The sequence below is a fragment of the Nipponia nippon genome, unplaced genomic scaffold (genome assembly GCF_047370975.1).
Source record: "Nipponia nippon isolate SJK-2023a ecotype South Korea unplaced genomic scaffold, ASM4737097v1 scaffold_3, whole genome shotgun sequence".
Classification (NCBI taxonomy): domain Eukaryota; kingdom Metazoa; phylum Chordata; class Aves; order Pelecaniformes; family Threskiornithidae; genus Nipponia; species Nipponia nippon.
In genome coordinates, this window is record NW_028262347.1 from 123,934,830 (window position 1) to 123,953,768 (window position 18,939).

An 18,939-nucleotide genomic window follows, 5' to 3' on the forward strand; every position below is an offset into this window, starting at 1 on the left:
TGTGGAAATATACCTTTGTCTTTTATTTGAGCAAATACTGGTGGGAAATGTTGGGTATTTACTCAGGTCTAGTTGTTAGACTGAATCTGAGAACAGAATTGAACACACGCTGTAACAGTCTCACCTTATACGTTTTGTTCGCTGTATTGGCAATATTTCTGTAATAATGAATAGTCAATGGAAAGGAAATTTGTATATTCACCTTGCAGAAGAATATAGGAGCTGATTTGAAGATGAGCGTAGTGTGCGCTTAAGTTTTAACAATGTAATATTTTAACTAGAAATCTGTTCAGCTGCTGTAGCCTGGTGTTTTCCTCCAGGATGGCTGACGTTTCCAGGGCTATATTCAGTGCTCGCTTCCAGCCACTTTTGTACATGCTGGAATAGCAAAGCTTATAAAATTCCTGAAGAATCCAATAGTGCTTTGTAATCTAGAGAAAATTGCCTGAATTTGTGCTTTTGGGTATGGTTTTGGACATGGATATATGCTTTCTTAAACCATCTAACCAAAATCACTCCAATCTGCATTTTTATTGAGAAATATGTAAATTAATAACTGCTTCATACATTATTCAAGAAAAGGCATATTTTGTATCGCTGATACCTCTGCTAATCTTATCTAAAGATATGCAAATGATTTAATTAAAATAATTATACTGTATAATATACCTGAACTTTGCTGTAAAATAGTTCATATTAATCATTAATGGTACTTGTATTTTTAGCTGGAAAGATGAAGTATTTGATTGATAGTGGATTCTAAACTCTTCCCCCCCCCCCTTTTTGCTTAACAACTTGGGCCGAGATGTCCCTTGTGACTGTACTCAAACAATTGGCCTCGTGCATTCAAGAACGGTGGACTTTGATTTAGAATGACGAGGGCTGTGGCAGAAGAGCGTAGTTGTTTGAAAACAGACAAGTGGTTATGTACGTACCTACGAGGCGATACTCCTCACGTCTTTTCCCTGTGGCTCTTCCTACTACTAACAACTACTGCTAAATAGAGTTTTTCTGTCTCTTAATTCCTCTGACCGTGGAGTTGTATAGTATAATCACTTGTCACATCATGGACTTCAGACTAGAATAGAATTGATTAAAAAAGAGAAGTATAAGGGCTCGTCTTCCTTCTCATTCAAAAGGATGGGGAGCACATGGCGCTCTCGTTGATGGAAACTGCAAATGCTGAGCATGAAACCCACAACCAGAAATGCCTTCTATGGGGAATGAATCATTCCCCCTTTTGAGGCAAAAATACGTCTGGAGTCAAACCATTTGATATTATCAATAAAATGCAAAGGTAAGCGAAATAAGTCTGGCTGTTGTGGTTTATATTTGAATTACTGTGGGGTTTTTACTAGTCTGGGGCTCAGTGGACGCCAGAACTTGAGGAACCTCAGAAATATGGTGCATGTGTATGAGCTAATAAGGTTAAGATTAAAACCAAAGACTTTTGCCTTAGGGCTTCTTAGGCAGAACATTTTCTCATCTATTATTTGAAATAGGGCATTTAAATCCATTTGCAAATGAAGAAGAAAAAAAAACCCCAGCTTTATCTGATTGAAATTACTGTTTGTGTAGACTAAGTGATTTTTATCTGTGGTGGTACTAGAGGTCCATTTACTATTGTCTAACCCAAGGTGTATTCTGGCATGATTGCATTAAATTCCTGGGCAGTAATTTTTAATTGCTGGGTTTCTGCTCTTGATGCCTGTAAGAAAATGTTTGCTCTAAAAATAAATAAATAAATACTAATTGTTACAAAGAAATGGGAAGAAAAATTAGTTGAAAGTACTACGAATAGTTAAAATATTAAACATCTGTTTGTATCTTCTGAATCCTTTCATTATGTACTGTGAAATGGAGTGACAACTGCAAGTTCAAGAGGAATTAGAAAGAGCTGCAGTTTCATTAGTGGCTACCAAGAATTTACTGCAGGGAAAAATGATAATTGTGCATTTTTGTTTAATTTTCAAGTAGTGGAGGGCAAGTTAAACCCAAACAACTGCAGCATGGCTGATGAGGAGGATGAGAACGTGCTGCTTCGGCTCTACAGAAGATGAGGGGAAAGTGATTAGAGGAACACAATTTAGTTACGTGTTGCGTACCAATACGCCAAAAGGTTTCTGTAACACGTTGGAAGGAGCTTATAAGTCTCTAAGTTTGGTGTGAGTTGTCAGTTTTCCCAGCTTACTAATCCTTCATGCCTCTCTCTTCTTTTAAAGCTGTTAAATCTAAAAGCTTCCTTTTCGTTGAGTTTCAGTTTAGGTAGCTTACCGCCAGAAGAAGATGCGAAGAGCGAGCCCCGGGGGTTCGGCTGAAGCCACAGAGAATAGTTAAGCCCAAGCAGCCTACTCTTGTGTGATTCTCTTCTGGCAGCCTTTGCATCACCTTTAAAGACATGGGAATTCCAATCTTGTTTATTTGTTGTTTTTATTTTTTTAGGGGGCAGCACTTAAATACTTGCCAGCTATTGTCAATGATGTGAAATTAGTATTTGATCCAAAAGAACTTAGGTGAGTAGAGTTAATGAAATGCATAGTGTGAACTTTATCTAGATCTTTATTTTACACACGCACGCAGATACATATATATATATACACACACATATATAAAAGTATATGCAGAGGCAATGAAATGTGTTCACCTGAGATGTTTTATCACTTTGGTTTTATTACTTTCTTTTTTCCCTTGCAAATATTTTTAGGGCTACACAAATAGCCTGCTTTTAAAGCAACATATATGTCATTAAGGTTTGACAAATGTCGTGGCAAATTTTGCAGTCTTGTTGAGTACAATCCTGTAATGAGACAGCAGGAATTATCAATCAGGCAAGTGATGTCAAAACTCTTAAGCTCTATACTTGTGCTTCCCTCTTTCAAGTATAAATTTATTGTAAGTAACAACTCTGGTTTTGTTCAGTGAACCTTATTGCTGGATCGACATTTCAGTAGCTCATAAACACAGGAATGTTGTTAGTAAATAGAAAGGGTAATAGGAAGATGCTTTAGAACAAAAACCAATAGAGAAACCAAATCAAAACTGAGATTTCAGTAAAACTTTTAACTTAAAGAGAAGAAAAGCAGTTTATCTTTCACAGTGCTATTACAAGGCATTTAAGTTGGGGAAAAAAAAAACCAACCCTTTTTTATCTAATTTGATTGCGCAAGCCCTTCTATATATTGTCTCTTTTCATTTCTATGTTCTGGTGTGTCAAAATAAGGAAAAGAAAGATAAAGTAGAAATAAAATAGATAAGTATAATCGTAGTTTAACATTCCAGTGGCCTGAGGAACCTGGCATTTAGCTTCTGCTTGCCTGTACTGTGAAGTTTTTTTACATGTACACTTACGCTTCCTATGGGCCTTGGGAGTACATCTTGGGAGAGTTTCTGGACTAAATCATAGTTTTGATGTGTCATAGCAAAAGTACAGGGAAAATACACCAAATGAAAAATACCCAGATTTGGCCTGTTTTACCCCAAACACTACAGTTTTTCTTTCACTTAGAGTGTTTAAATTGAGATTGAATAATACTTAGAAGTGAAGGTTTAATAGGAAAACCAAAAAAACCCAAGATTTTAGGAAGTGGTGCAAAATTATTGAAAAATCTTTTAAAAATCTGTATTATGTGGGAGCTCAGCTGATGAGTGTGATGGTACCTTATCATCCTAAAATGTGTGTGTTTCTGGGCTTGGGGGTTCTTTTGGTGGTGGTGAAAGCTTGTAACATGAATTATCACTTTTTTTTTTATTTTTGGCTTATGTGATCATGTATTATTCTACTAATGGTATGTGATGATTGAAGTAAAGAGGCAATAGCACAGACAACTGAAATCTGAAATCTAAAACCTTAAATGAAACATAGGAAAAGCGGGTAAAACTGAGATAAAAGGGAGAGGGCAAAAGAGAAGACGCAAAAAACTAAGCAGATGTTTTAAAGACAATTCTCTGAAATTCCTGTCGAACTCTTTTATGTTGGGAAAAATAGTTTGCTTGTCCAAAAGTAGGTAGTTGTTTATCTTGTTCTGTGCTATTGGATGTTTTCTACGTATTTTGGAGAGAGATTAATATATTTTTACTTGTCCCTTTGTATGTAGCAAACTCTTTACTGAATTCATCCTAAACGTTCCCGTGAGCCGGCTCACAATCCAGAAGCTGTACTGCCTGATAGAGATAGTTCACAGTGACCTCTTCACGCAGCACGGTAAGCAGGGCCTTTGCAACCGTTAAACTTCCGCGGTATTCATTGTCTCCAGACCTCTGCTAGTGCAAGGTTTGTCCTTGCTGCCGAACGCGGCGGAGGTTGTAAGCGATTAAGGTTGTTCCATTAGAAGGACAAGAAGATTTAAAATGTGAGGAAATGCTAATTGACACTTACTGCAGGTTATAGATCATAAAGAAGTGAAAGCAAAAACTTGTAATTCTTAATTTAAAAGAGCACTAAGCATCCAGTGTTATTGACATGTGTTATAACTTTAACTATGATATATTTTATTAAAAACTATTAATTCAGCTTGTGTGGTCAGTGAAGTTCTATGGAGAAAATGAGAGTTTTTGATGTCCTTTCCTTCCGCAGCACCATTCTCTCTCTTTAAGCTGTTCCCTAGCTGAAGCAAAACAACGTATAAACCTTTTAGAGTGTGGTGTTCATCCATGCTTTCTTACTTTCTCTTTTTACATTAGTGGGCCAGTGAAAGGTAGGTTCAAGCACTTGTCCTATAGATTTCTTCATTTGAGGTGAAACATTTTATTCTTTTTCTAGATGACTGCAGGTTAAACTAACCTAAACTAAGTGTATATGTGCTGTCAGAAGTTAATGAGGGAGCAAATAGGCAATGGTTCAATGATAAAGGAAATTTGAAAGGATTCTTCTGTCAGATCAAAAATGCTGGGACCACGGGATGCAAAGTGCTGATAAAACAAACTTTTCTGGTTCCAATTTAAAAAAATGTTCTTGGTGGACTGGCTTTGTACTGGCAGGTCTTACACCAGATCAGGTAACGTCTAACCACAGCTATGTAACATTTGCTGGATCTAGTAACTTGCATTTTCTTCCAGTCAGCAAACTGTGTAAAGATTGTGTAAAGCCAACACAATCTATACTGCAATCTATTATGCTCCTTAATTTCACAAAACTGTGTGCGTTTGCACCTGCTGCCGTTCAGCGGCACTGCGAGAAGGTGGGGTGTTGCATGGATCTGGTACTGACAACTGGGGAATTAAGTACTGTTGCTATTTCCACTTCTTTCCACTTGAAGTTTTCTTTCTAATTTTGCACAAGTAGCAATGAAGAATGATGTTCAAAGAACGAGCTTTACATTTTGATGGCATTTTTTATTTAGACTGAATTTACGGTAAGGTTATTCTCCAAGTTTATGATTTACAACAAGTACCTGTGAAATTATTGGGTCTACATGATACATGCAAATTTAAACCTTAAACTTTGAGTAAAAAAAAAAAAAAATCTAATGAGAATTAAGACTGGAAGATAGAGAACCTGGAGACTCTGAACCTTTCAAGAAAGAGATAGAGCTTTTCCATAAGGAAGCCCTCAGTAGAGTTTCAGTCTCACCTGAGCAACAAGGCGTAACACAGGCTGTAAATTTACTTCCTGCAGTTATGGATGGTGGTGAAGTAAGAATAAATCTCTGAAGAACAGAGTCTACCAGCCATGTCACCAGTACTGCACCAGCAAGTCCAAATGCAGTTCAGCTTGATGTTTGCTTTTGAGATCTTCTTTTGAAATTATTCAGCCCTTATGAGCCAGATCAAATGGGTTTATTCTGAATTGCAGGGTTTTCAAGAATAAAAAGGAGGAATGCAGATGGAGTTGCTGGCGTTGGGGCTTGGGTACAATGGTACTAGTCTCTTGGAGACCATTTTAATGTTTGCTCTTTCAGATACGTACGTCAATGTTACTCCCTCCCTTCATTCATTCTCAGCTCGCTGGCTGTGTAGTGATTTTTTCCTTCTCCTGGCTGCTTTTAGGTTGCAAGGTCTTTGGGGCAGAAGTCAGTAATGTAAGGTATTACACTTGACTGTCTTGGATAGGAGGAGATTGAGTTAACTCCGATAAAACAAGAAGTTATAACTATAAAAGGCACTCCTAAGGAAGGCTATAGGGGCACATCCTGTATTTACTATATTGATCTTTGACTTCCCTTATTCAACCAATTCCATTTTCAGAGGTGGAAGGAGAAATTGTGCGTGGCTGCTTTGTTTTTTAAGCCAAACTCTCAAACTCAGCCGTTTGGGTTGCAGCGAACGTATAGTCCAACATTATTCTCTTGTAGAGCTCCTGAGAAATTTAAATGTATCGGTTTTAATAGCAGGGTCATTAATCTGAACTCAGTCCAGTTTTGTTGACAGAACACTACTACTTAATGGCTTTTGGATCTTATCAGGAGGCTCCTAAGCAGGGGTTTTCATGTCGCTGGCTGTTAAGAATGTCTTAAATCGAACGTGCTTCGGTTGAGTCGCAGTGGAGATTCAAGGCACGTACGGTGCTAGTGCTGCCCAGCTGGGCGGGTGGCACAGTCTGCCCGCACGGGACGCTCGTTTCACCCCGCCGCGGCTCAGCTGTGCTGGACCGCTTCAATTTAGATTTTTTTTTTTCTTTTTTCCCTTGCTCTGTGGGTTTGAGTTCTTACTCCTAAAACATAGTTCGACTGCCTCTCCTCCTCCTCATTGATTCAATAATTTTTAACTGATAGGCAATACTTTCATATAAGTATGCAACTAATCCTGTATCATATTGCAGAAATGAGATTTTCTTTTCTAAAAGCAATATGCAGTACAGGATTGTGGAATTGATGGAAAGCTGTAGAACGTACAGAAAATCAAACAGCGTTTCATCAGTGTGTTTCTGTTGGAGAAAAATGCTCTAATTCTGTGCTTTGAGAGGTTAAGGAAGATTTTTTTGTGTCTCCAGAGGAATTAAAATTCAAAATACATGAATTTGTGAAGCTTGAAGGATTTTGGGGTGAGAGGGGTGGGTGTGTGAAATAGTTTGCTAAAGCATTGTGCTTGAAGAACCACGTTAGTGATGGATGGTTCCGTGGTCTTTACAAAATCTGAAGAGTTTGAGACCTTGGATGAGAATGTGCTATGGTGGTGTGGTTTGTATGTCTTTAAAAAAGGATGTAAAATACAGTTTTAAAAATTGTTCACTTCTTTTCTGATTATGTTGCGTGCCATTTATATGTTTCCTTCTGAAATTCAAGGTAATTTTTCTCCTTTGCAGAAGTTGTACTTATTTTTAGTAAGCTTTCTTCAGCCCTGGCTGGAAAACCCTGTAGATTCCTTAGGTTTTGGTGTTTATGCCCTAACAGTGGCTCATAATTGAGCCCTAGTACCAAAGGGAAAAAGAAAAATCAGTATGTAGCAAGTCAGTCAAAGCAATGGTAAGCAGAGTGTGTGTGTGTGCGCATTTGTATATATTTATTTGATGTGAGAATTGTAGCTAGGTGACTTCAAGGAGCGTATTTTTCCAAGCTTGTGGTTATTTACAGAGGCCAACAAGTAGAAATCATCTCTCTGTATAGACTAAATCTGTATCAGATCTTCATGATTCTAGTTTCTGTCCGTGAAACAACAAATATTCAAATATCACTAAGAAGAAAAGATTTTCCTGTTGATTCCCTGCTAACATAGACAGCTGTTCCTGCCCCTTTTCAGGGGTTATATTCATCGGGTTCAAGGCCTGCTTTGCACATCTTAGATGATCTGCTGTTTATCCCCTCCACGTTTGTGTCAAAAGTCTATTATGGCTTTGGCAAAATAGATGTGAATTTTCTTCTGGAGAAGCGTAAGGTTGCATCTTGTTTTTCTTGAGCACGGGAAATAATCCCAAACGTGATGACGCTCGATTGCTCTTTTTCTGTTCACACCATAGGCCTGTGTTACACACAGATTTTGTCTTTGCTCCCTTTCTTATGCGAGGAAACGCTTCCTGGGAGGGCACTGAAGAGGTTGTTTGGTCCTGGCTGCTGCAGAAGTTCTCCACAGTGCTTAGCACAACTGTTTCCAAGGGCTAAATCACAGGGATGATCTAAGAGTTTTTCCAAGTGCTAGACCGCCGTGTTTTCCCGTACTCTCTATAGATGATTTATCTCATTTTTGTGTGTGTATATTGCCCAGGCAGCGATATCAGCAGGATAAAGGGTGGTTGTGAACAGGGAGATTGGTGGTCTGTGCTTTGGAAGAGTTCATTTGACTCTGTCCCACTCCCTGATTTTTGTAGAGAAGATGATTATTGGGCAGGAGTCCTTTGCGTAGGGGCTGGATGCTTCTGTAGGGTCTGTCAACGCCCCAGCGTTCATCTGTGCTAACTGGGGTGCAGCTTCTTGCATGCAGTAAAGCATTTTAAATTGTCAGTGATTAACATCCTGATTCAGCAAGTCACTTGATTTTGAGACTTGAACAGAGCCTTAAATGTACTCGTTTAGACAAATATGTATACATCTTGCTCAGTGAGGACATAAGTATATCAATATGTTCTTACATATGCCATACATACATAATATTTTATGTATGTATCTTTAAACATAAGATGAATATGAATATATAATAATTTATATAAAAATAACTATATATGATCATATAGAAGTAAATGCAAGTACAAATAAGTAACACTTATTACCCCTACCACAATAATTTACATAGATCTGTTACGGTGCACACAAAATCTTTTTTGTTTATGTAGAGCAGCAACCTTTTGATTCAGATAGACCCTGCATCTCTTCTTCCTTTCATGTCCCTCTCCCATCCAAAAACACCCACCTCAAACCCCGAAACAGAGGAGGCATTTCTTTAGATTAGCACCTGAAACAATTCGGTGTTGTAAAAGTCTTCCGTAAGAGTATGTCCGAAGACAAGTATGAATTTAAAATTTAGGATGGAACAGTTTTATGATAACCTAATGCATATTTTCAGTTCTAAACGTGTAAATGCTTACGGTTGGTAGTTAAATGAAGTGTCTTCTCCTTGCAAACGTCAAAATTTTGGTTTTACGTAAACAGTGATTTATCTCCTGTCTTGTCCCATAGAGTTGTTCGTATTCTCTGTTGCTTTGTTTTACAAATGACTTCCAGCTAATTACCAAGGGAGCTGTGTAGCTGCTGTATACTTAAATAGTTCGGAAATCTAGTGATTTCTTCATGAGGAAATTGTTAGTCTATTAAATATTAGTAGACAGCATATAGCATTTATGAGAGTTCTTATTGTTTAATTACGACTAAAATTATAGGCTTTGTCTCCATGCTGTGTAGCGGAAGCGAGGTTACTTTTTTGGCCACATTAACTAAATGAACCATAAAATAAAGAAATGCATTTGTCAGTGTCCCTCCAAATGAAATGTTTCTAAATTGACAAAACTTTATTGTGTGTATTTGGCTTCAGCATGGTTCCTGTGTCAGTGTTTCATTTGAAGTCTTTGCTTGGATGCTCATAAGTTGATAATGCCTCCTGAGCATCCTTTTATAAAGATTAATATTTTATTCTCGCTGCACATTCCTGTGACATTAATCATTGTGGGTTGGACTCGTGCAGTAGAGAACAGATGTCGAAATATTGTTGTCTGTGATCATTGTGCATCATACTCGTGAGCTATCTTCCGAGCTGGCTTTTGAGCAGGAGACTAATGTTGTAGACTATAGATTTATCAAGGCTGCCCATTAATCAGGGCTGGGAGGTGTTTGTGACAGGCAGGCTGATGAAGGTTAACCTTTCCGCTTCTGTACTTCTAAGTAATCAAGATACAGTTGATCAACCCAGTGTTCTTCAAAATAGTTTATAGCAAAGGATGCACTTAAAATCTTATCTCCTTGTAGAGCGTGTTGCCATAGGACTAGATTTGTTTAGAAATATATAGAGATATTTCTGTGTGTTTGTGTGTTGGTGGGTTCCATCTTTGGACTTTGTTGCCTTCTAGCTCTTGTATTTTAATAGAGGTATCTGGAAAACCTTAAAACGATGGAATTGTTTCAATAGCTGCTTCTGCTTCAGTTCAAAGTGAAGCTGGGATCTGTTGTGTGATTAGAAACCAAGGGGACAAAGGCACCGGTCTACCAAATGGCGTCTCCTGGAAGCAACGTTGCGGCGCAGGAGCTGCGGTGCCGGGGGGCGGCATCCGAGCAGCGCTAGGGAAGTTTTTCTGGTACCCTGCAAGTAGGCCCTGAAAAACTGCAAGAGAAAGGAAAAGTATGTAAAAAAAATCCTCCAGTATGTAACTAGGGCGTTATGACCTGTCGGGTCCTGAGCGTCATGAAGTACTCTTTTGGTTTTAGGCATAGCTTTCATCTTTCCCATTGGCAATATTTCTTCCTTTTTGCTTACTTCAAAGTAAGCTTTATATTGGTGTTTCTTCTTTAGCATAAAACTTTAACAGGTAATAAGAGGGCCAAGTAAGCTTCAGAGAGATTTCACAGTGCTGGTGCTTGCACAGTTCGCTGGGGTGTGTTTGTTTTTGTGGTGGTGTTTTGGGTTTTTGTTTTGTTTTGGTTTTTTGCTGGTGGTTTGTGGGGTTGTTTTTTGTTTGTTCCTAAAAATCTGGGAAGGATCTGGATCTTTTTATCAAGTACAAACACAAGTACATCTACAAACCAAATGGCACACGTTCACAAGTTGTTGTTGAGGAAGGCAGAGAGCCTGTAAGGTGGTAACTGAGGAGCGTTGTCAAGTCTACCCAAGGGAACTCGGTCTTTTGTATAGGTTGTGTAATTCCAAATGAAATAGTATGACAAATCAATTAGTCTTTCCTTTCTCAGAAATTCAACTTGAATACCTTCCCTATTGATTAGAGCGTACTCTAGACAATCTAACTCAAAGGTGACATGGCTGCAATTTTCACCTTCTGCATGCTTGCAGATATTAAATTGATCTTTGACCGTTCTCTACTAGTGGGGCTTAACGGGGACACGAAACATTTTCAAAGCTCTAATTAGGGGCCTTTGTAAGTTATTAAAGATTGATTCGCCTCGCAGGCTTTACAAAGCCTTGTTCATATGTCTTCGCTGGAGTGCTTAGCAACTTGGCGTCAGGGTTCTTGCTCTCCCTTGCATTTGGTGAAAGGAGTGTGCTACACCCCTGTTTTGGGGTTGTTTTTCTTAATCTGCTCTTTTCTTTCCAAGTTAGTCAAAAGCTAAGGTAATGACATATACTGAGGTTTCACAAATGTGGAGGCACAAGGCTACAATTGCAAAGCATCTCTAGGGCAAACAGACTGAGCCGAACTAGGCCATTCATGGGCTTGAAATTTAGATGGAAAATGCATAGTTAATTTTGACCTGCATCTATCTGGGGATTCCTGTCATGTAAGAACAGTCTGAGTACTAGAGCAAGGAAGGGAATGGTTTTTTGGGATAGGAGGGAGTGGTCAAGGGCTGGAGCAGTTCAGAGGTAGAAGTTTAAAGCAGATGTAAAATGGTGATTATATGAAATACATGGCGAGTCAGTACCAGGAAAACCTTCTGCAGGCAAAGGCTGGATCTTCACTCAATTTCTTTTTTCTATTCAGGAGGGTGCTGTGGGCTTTTTTTAGCTGAGGTTATGCATTTCAAATATGTGACAGCAAACTATTACTTTAAATGCACATATATCATTGTCTACCATATTAGGGCAGTTTGGAGGCTTCATTTTTGTATAAATAGCTCTAGATCATTTAATGAGCATCCTGGTAAAGAAGCTCTTTTGGTGAGGTCAATTCTCTTTAGCCATTTTTTTCTGCAGAGATCACCACCTCCTTTCACTAATATCGGCATAGATTTAGGATAATATAGTTGTAAACAATGGGAACTTATGATGAAGATGTTTCTCTGTTACTAGATTTGGATCTTTTGTAATCCAATTCTCTGCTACCTAATGGAAATGAATATGAAGGGATGTGATGAAGTCATGGCTAGGTGTATTTCCCCTTGTAAACACATTGCAGGGTCTAACATCTGCTTCTCGAGGCAAAAATTTCAACAAACGCACCATGATTTTTCTCCTCTTTCAGCTATAAAGCTGGAGGTTAAATGACCAAGAAGCAATTAAATAGAAAATCTCTGCATTGAAGAAACCATCTCTTCAAAATACTTTCTTTGAATGAGAGCCCACTTGTGCATTCCTAGTGAACATGTACTTACTTGAGTCACTTGAGACTGGAGAATATTTCTCTTGAACTACTAGAAGTTGGGTGTGCTTATACACTGTTATTTCTCATCCTCCATGTGTGAGCTTACAAAGCAGAATGACGATGCTGCTGTTTCAGTTCCTCTCCAGCATCTTGTTGAGATGGAGTGCTCTCTATTCTGCATTATAGCATGGTTTTTCTGGATTATTTTTTACGTCAGTGACTTTTATTTTTCCCCATTGCGCAGTCTGAGAGAGCAGGATTCCAGCCTTTGTGCTGTGTATCTTGCCGTAGGGACGAGTTCGTGGAGGTGCTCCTGTTGCAACTCTTTCCTGCTCTGTAGGAGACCGAAGGCTGCGGTCACCGATGGCCTGGGAGTCCTGAACCAGCTGCAGAGAATAGTTCAGGTCATTGCAGTTGGACCTTACGGCACTGGCTGAAGGCGTCTGGCAGACTTTGGACAGAGACTGTTTCCCTATGAAGTCCGTCTTTGTCTCATCCATCCTGTTTCCTTCTCTTTTTTAGTAGCAAAAGCAAGTCCTCTTGAGCCCATACCTTATCACTGAGACTCACCCAGTGAGAGTAATTTTCACCTTGGCACTGAGTTTTTAAAGCCTGTATCTATTTTTCCACTGCAAGCCAAATCACACCACCGCCGCCAAGATGGAGGACAGCGCCATGGACATGGAGAGCATGGGCCCCCTGCACCCCCAGACCTTCCTCTTTGGCTGCGAGCTTAAAGCAGATAAGGAGTATCAGTTCAAAGTAGATGATGAAGAAAATGAGCATCAGTTGTCTCTGAGAACGGTTACTTTAGGGGCTGGAGTCAAAGACGAATTACACGTGGTAGAAGCAGAAGCATTGGACTATGAAGGCAACCCTATTAAAGTAGTACTGGCATCTCTGAAAACGTCAGTGCAGCCTACGGTTTCATTAGGTGGCTTTGAGATCACACCACCAGTGGTCTTGAGGTTGAAATGTGGTTCAGGGCCTGTTTACATCAGCGGTCAACATCTCGTAGCATTAGAGGAAGAACCAGAATCAGACGATGAGGAAGATGATACAAAAATTGTGAACACTTCAACAAAGAGACCAGCAAGTGGAGGAGGAGCTAAAACACCACAGAAAAAAGCAAAGTTATCAGAAGATGATGAGGATGATGATGAAGATGAGGATGATGATGAAGATTTGGCTTTTCCACTGCAAGCCAAATCACACCACCGTAAGCGTATATTGATTTCTTCATCCTTAGCACCCCTTTACCTCCTAGCTGTCAATGTACCTGCAGTGCATATTTTAGCGCTGGTGATGCTGCCTTGCCCATCCCATGCTTGTAACCAGCAGACTGTCAGCTGAGCCTCGGTTTTCACTATGGAGGGATTTTGAAGCTGGCACCTGTGTGGGGCCCATGCAATCATAGAATCATAGAATATCCTGAGTTGGAAGGGACCCACAAGGATCATTGAGTCCAACTCTTGTCCCTACATAGGACAACCCCAAAAACCACACCGTATGTCTGAGGGCATTGTCCAATTGCTTCTTGAATGTTGTCAGGCTTGGCGCCTGGCTGCCTCCCGGGGGAGCTTGTTCCAATGCTCCACTACCCTTTGGGTGAAGAACCTTTTCCTAATGCCCAACCGAAACCGCCCTGGCATATCTTCCTGCCGTTCCCTCGGGTCAATGCAATTGAGTACTGTGTGACAGCGGTACCTCCTACCCGGGGTGCAGCATCTCCTAAATACTGACGGGAGTCATCAGGAATGGCCGAGGGTGGAAGTGCACCTTCTGTCTCTGGACGTCTCTTCAGAAAAAGACGAAGCTAGTAAAGGTACTTAATTCTGGTGAATGATGCAGACCTTCGTCATCCTTTGAGCTACTGGTATTTGCTGTAGCTTCTCGGCACCAATTGGCTCATTCTGTAACTCCTGCCTATCCTGACTGCTTCGGGGTGCCAGTTACGTCCACTGCAAAAGGCCAGAGACCAAATGTCTGTCAATAGAGGGAACGTTTGGTTGCAGAAGGAGCTTCTGCTGTTGAGTAGCACTCTACTGTTACCAAGAGGAGGCTTCCTAGTGTTGAAAGCGTTACTTTGAGCTATTGATCTCTTGGCTTCTCAAGAAAGTGTTGGGTATAACCCTAAATAAGTGCTTTCACCTGGCAATATGGGGTCATCCCCTCTTAGTTGAGATTTAATCTCCAGTTTTCATTTTTCAGTCCTGTGTCTCCTGCTGTGGTCTGTATGTTGCTCGCACTCTTGATGTCAGGATGGTGATGCTTACTGGTCCAGAACTATTTAAAATCCTCTTAAATAAAGGCTTAATTGAGTGCTCATAAACATTTCTGAATGTTCCAGGGACTTCAGCTTTTGTGTGAAAATAATCTCTAAGCAATGATGTAGTCGTTAAGGACTGCCATGAAGCCTCCTCTTGTGAGTCATCTATATGCCATCAAGTCCAAGCAATTTGGGTAATATCACTGAAAAAAAAGTGTGTTATATCTTTTGTGTGGCTGTCAAGAGCTTCATCCATATTTTCCCAGGTACTGTATAATTAGAGATCTCACGGGCCAACAGCCAGTGTAGCATTTGACAAAGGGAATTCTTCAGTCGTGTTTTCAGAGGTTGTCGGCCAGGTGGATTTTTATAGTACAAGGGCAACTTTTTGGAGTGACCCACGTTGTGGTAGCGTATGCCAACGTCTCAGGAAAATAAAAATTTCTTAATGGTAACTATTGTTTTTCAAGATACTTGGTTCATGCGCATATACATGCAAAGCTGTGCTGCTTTCTGGCTGTCTCATGCATATGACTTCTCTGAGAAAAAGCTGCCTGCCAGCTTGGTAATCCAGCCCTTTTAGTACAGAGACACGGTACTCCTTCCTTTGGGCAGAGCAAAGCTCTCACCTTCTGCCATACGTACATGAGAGAGTTGGGCAGATCGGCAGGGAAAGGGACTTGGGAACTGGTGTCTAGTAGGGTAAAACAGCTGGAAAAGTCTCATGGTTTTCTTCTGTTCCTGTTCTACAATACTATTTACAGGAGCTGGAAAAATACCAAAATGCTCTTAATTCTTCCTTGTCCCTTCCTGCTCTCCTTCCCCTCACCCCCCAAAATATGTACATATTGTATATGTACTATGCTGATGGTATGTACGCTGTGTAATTTAATCATCATCATTTCTTCTTGAGTAAATCAGGCTCTGAAGAAGAATAACCAGTTCCCCTCCTTTGGGCATGGATTTATTTGGGGGAGGCTAAAGGACTTTAACTTCACTCTTACCAGCTTTTGCGGATGCAGTGTGCCTGCTTCTGCTCTCATGCTGGGGTTGGTTCCAGCTGATGCCAGCGTACGGAAGGGAGGTATCTCTGGCTGTGCCATCTCTCCTAAAGGAAAAAGAGCGTGGTCCAGGGTTAGGGGTGAGCCCTAGGTCCCTGCGCTCCCTCTGTGCAAGACAATTTGGAGGTTATACGTTAATTAGATTGAGTACATCAGTGCGCCAGCGTTACCTGCTGGTAGGATTAGGAGTATCAATCTTTGCTTTATGTCCCGTACGTTCTTGACTCGAGCCAAAATGCTGAGCTCTGTTATTTTGCTCCGTGTCCATTTTCTTCCCTGTCTCTCTCTGCAAGCCCTGTATTTGCGCATACAGGCAACGACACCTGAATACCAGCATGAAGTATTTCAGCAGCATTTTTTGGTTTATAAAAATGATGTCACGCAGCTGCATATTAATCTGAATAGCATCATACATCTCAGTGAGTCTCGTTTGTGCGGTTAGGCTATGCTGCATTGGTAACCAGTACAGGTAAGGTAAAAGGAGTTTAATACACCTTGCCAACATGCAACCAGCTGAGCGAGCGTAAAGCCAAGCTTGTATGTAATGCTGTGTGTCATGCTGCGTGATGGCGCTGGATAGGTCCAGTTAATCAATGTTTTTAAGCAGAGGCCTAAAACATCAGCGAGACCCCTCAAGTACTTTGCTGAGCTGGGGCTGGTGGCGGCGCGGGTGGGGAGGGTGGTGCTTGTCCGAGCATCCTTACCCTCAGGACTTCCTTTCCACTTGCTTGTAACTTTTTCAGGTTTTTATGGTTTCGGTTGAAAAGCAGGTGACTGGAAATCTGGAAGTTACCTTCTTTTTCCTGATTTTATTTTATCTTATGTAAGCACTGAAGCAGGTTGGCTATTTAGGCAGTGCTATGAAGTTATTTAAAGCTGTGTATGTAACCTTGTGTTTTGTGTGCAGACTGCAGGGAAATCTTGCTGCCAACAATGACAGATCAGCTGAAGTATCACTTGGAAAGACAAGAAGATTTGGAGGCTTGTTGCCAGTTGCTGAGTAACATCTTGGAAGTGCTTTACAAGAAAGACGTGGTTAGTATCGTACGGTTCTGTGATGATTAGCACTTAAAGAAATGGATCTTAGTAGAATGAATTAAGCAGGTAACTCCTGATGGCTTAGATTTTCTTTTCTTTTCTCCCCCTCCCCCCGCCAGTCTCTTTAAAGTCTCCTGTTTAGGTATGCAGTGATGAGGATGTGTTGTGTGACATCTCAGGATGTTTCTTACTGTTTCTGAGGCACGTCCAATACAGCGCTGCTATCCAGTAACGCTTTTCCAGGCATTGGTTAGATAGTGAGGAAACAGGTAATCCTAGGAGTTCAGCCTTTCTCTTGCATGGTGTCTAGCCTCTGCCAGATGGGAGATGGTTTTGCTTGTTTTGTTTTGTTTGTTTTTTTTCCCATGAGCATTTTGGGAAATGCATGTTTGAGTTGTATTGATACTGGCCTGCTAGGCCAGCCTGAAGCAGAGTGCGTGTGTATACACACGCACATATACATATATATATATATATATATGAGAACATATACTTTTGTCGACACAGCAAACTTGTTTAGCTTTTTGAAGTGCCATTTAAAGTTAGCTAGTAGAATTCTCCACCTCAGTAAGACAGAATCTGAATTGGAAAGTGGTGGTTTCTGCATGAATATTATAACGAGCATAGTTGTCTTATCCATTCAGAATGTAAGCGCATGAGAACCTGTGCAGTGCCCTGGGCTGGTATGCAGATGTGCAGCTTGCAGAATACTCCCTTTTTTGTCTTCTCTTGACTTCACACGAATATGCAAATATTGGTGCTTTGCCGGAGAGCTGCAGTGATTTGATGCTCTCCTAAAGAAGTTTGGGCTGATGAGGCCGCTGCCCGAACCTTCAGCCTGGGCAGAATCGTACGGTAATTTAGTTGGAAGGGACCTCAGGGGTCAGCTACTCACATCGTATCTAGCATCTTATTTGACTGTTTTTCGGGCTCGTTCTGATTTTGTTTCTTTCTTAAAGTAGTTCTGTGTGACTGCTTCAGAGTGGGTTATTTTTAAAAAGGAATTTGCCCGTGGAGCAGGGGGATGGAGGCGGGGACAGGGGAAGGAAGGAAACACTGCGAGTGAGGGGCGACGTAAAGTAAAATTGGAAACGGGCAGGAGCAGCACAAGTGCTGGGGGTGCAGAGAGGAGGAAAGTCTTGGAGACTCATAGGAGAGAAGGCAGGGAGAGCTGAAGGGTGGAGAGGAGCAGGGCGCTGAGAGATGCGTTCTTCCCTGCAGATGCTCTTGGTACCAGAACTGTAAGGTTTATCCCAAAGACAGATCTGTCAGCAGCAGGAAGAACAGTCTACGCTGGAGCAGCAGCTGTGTATATATGTACTGATGATGGCTTGTTCTTCAAATGTGAAATGCATTTTTCATATATGCAAGTCTGCGTTTGGTAATTAAGCGTAATCCAATGATAAGATGTGGGTTATTTATTGGATGCAAGGGCAAGAAAGAAAGGGGTTCATCGGAATGTTTGTTTGATGGTCAAGAAACAACACAAAGACGCTGCTTTATTTAGACAGTTATCTGGGACAACGCTTACAAATGTTGGCTGTAGAATTGTTTCCCCTTTCCATCTCGCAGGCCCCTTTTGAAGTCTTCTCCTTCAGACTAATGAACACTATGAAGAAGCCTGTTTGTAAAGTAAAAGATGAGAGCAAAGCTCATCTTTCTTTTTCCTTGTCGTGTGTCTTTGGCCTCAGTTCCTGTAGACGTTGTTCTGCATGAGGTTTCCGAACTTGTTCTTAAAAGCCAGTTGCACTAAATAGTTCATTTTCAACTCTTTCAGAAATAGTGGCAGATTGCTTCCAATACAGAAATATTAATTTGAAACAATCGACTGAAATTAAAGTTCCTCAACCAAAGTTTTGCTTTGCTTTTCTGTTTCTTTTAATGGAGCTGTTGCAGAATAGCCCTCAGATTTGGTAACGCCAGTGGGCTTTTGATGTTGGAAAAATGACTTAGGAAAATAAAATGATGAGTAACTAAATGTCATAGGCTTTACTGTATTTCCAGGGACTTGCTTTTCATTTAAATAATTGTAACCGAACATGTTAATTTATCAGTAACATGTCTTAATTAAATAGACTTTGGTGTTTGTTAAAACGGGAGACTAATTTTCTGCTTTTGATCAACAGCAGTGAGTGATGTTTTATTTAACTTTCACCAGACAGGTGGACTTCAAGGCAAACGTAAATAGTTCAGTTGTATCGGTGTCTGTTATATCTAGTTACCACTAATTTATTCTTCTTCCTTAGGGGCCAACACAGCGACATGTCCAGATAATCATGGAAAAGCTATTGAGGACAGTAAACAGAACAGTCATTTCCATGGGACGTGATTCGGAGCTCATTGTAAGTGTCTCTTGATGTAAACTTAAATACCTCTGTCACATCTTTTTGAACCTGACTGTAATAGGATTTAAATCCCAGGTGAGCCGAAGCAATCAAAACCTTCTCTAACTGTCTTTG

The 18,939-nt window shown here is 40.5% G+C and overlaps 1 protein-coding gene and 1 pseudogene across 5 annotated transcripts in view; both read left to right on the forward strand.

Moving 5' to 3' along the window:
• DOCK1 (dedicator of cytokinesis 1) overlaps positions 1 to 18,939 on the forward strand; it is a 314,587-nt gene that overhangs the window by 80,130 nt on the left and 215,518 nt on the right. For all 5 annotated transcript variants that reach the window (XM_087764572.1, XM_087764573.1, XM_087764574.1 and 2 more), the window contains exons 24-27: positions 2,443 to 2,513; positions 4,095 to 4,201; positions 16,350 to 16,477; positions 18,727 to 18,822. In XM_087764572.1, coding sequence (XP_087620698.1) covers positions 2,443 to 2,513; positions 4,095 to 4,201; positions 16,350 to 16,477; positions 18,727 to 18,822 — 402 coding nt within the window. The remainder of the gene's footprint in view (positions 1 to 2,442; positions 2,514 to 4,094; positions 4,202 to 16,349; positions 16,478 to 18,726; positions 18,823 to 18,939) is intronic.
• On the forward strand, positions 12,741 to 13,465 carry LOC104022096 (nucleophosmin pseudogene; annotated as a pseudogene).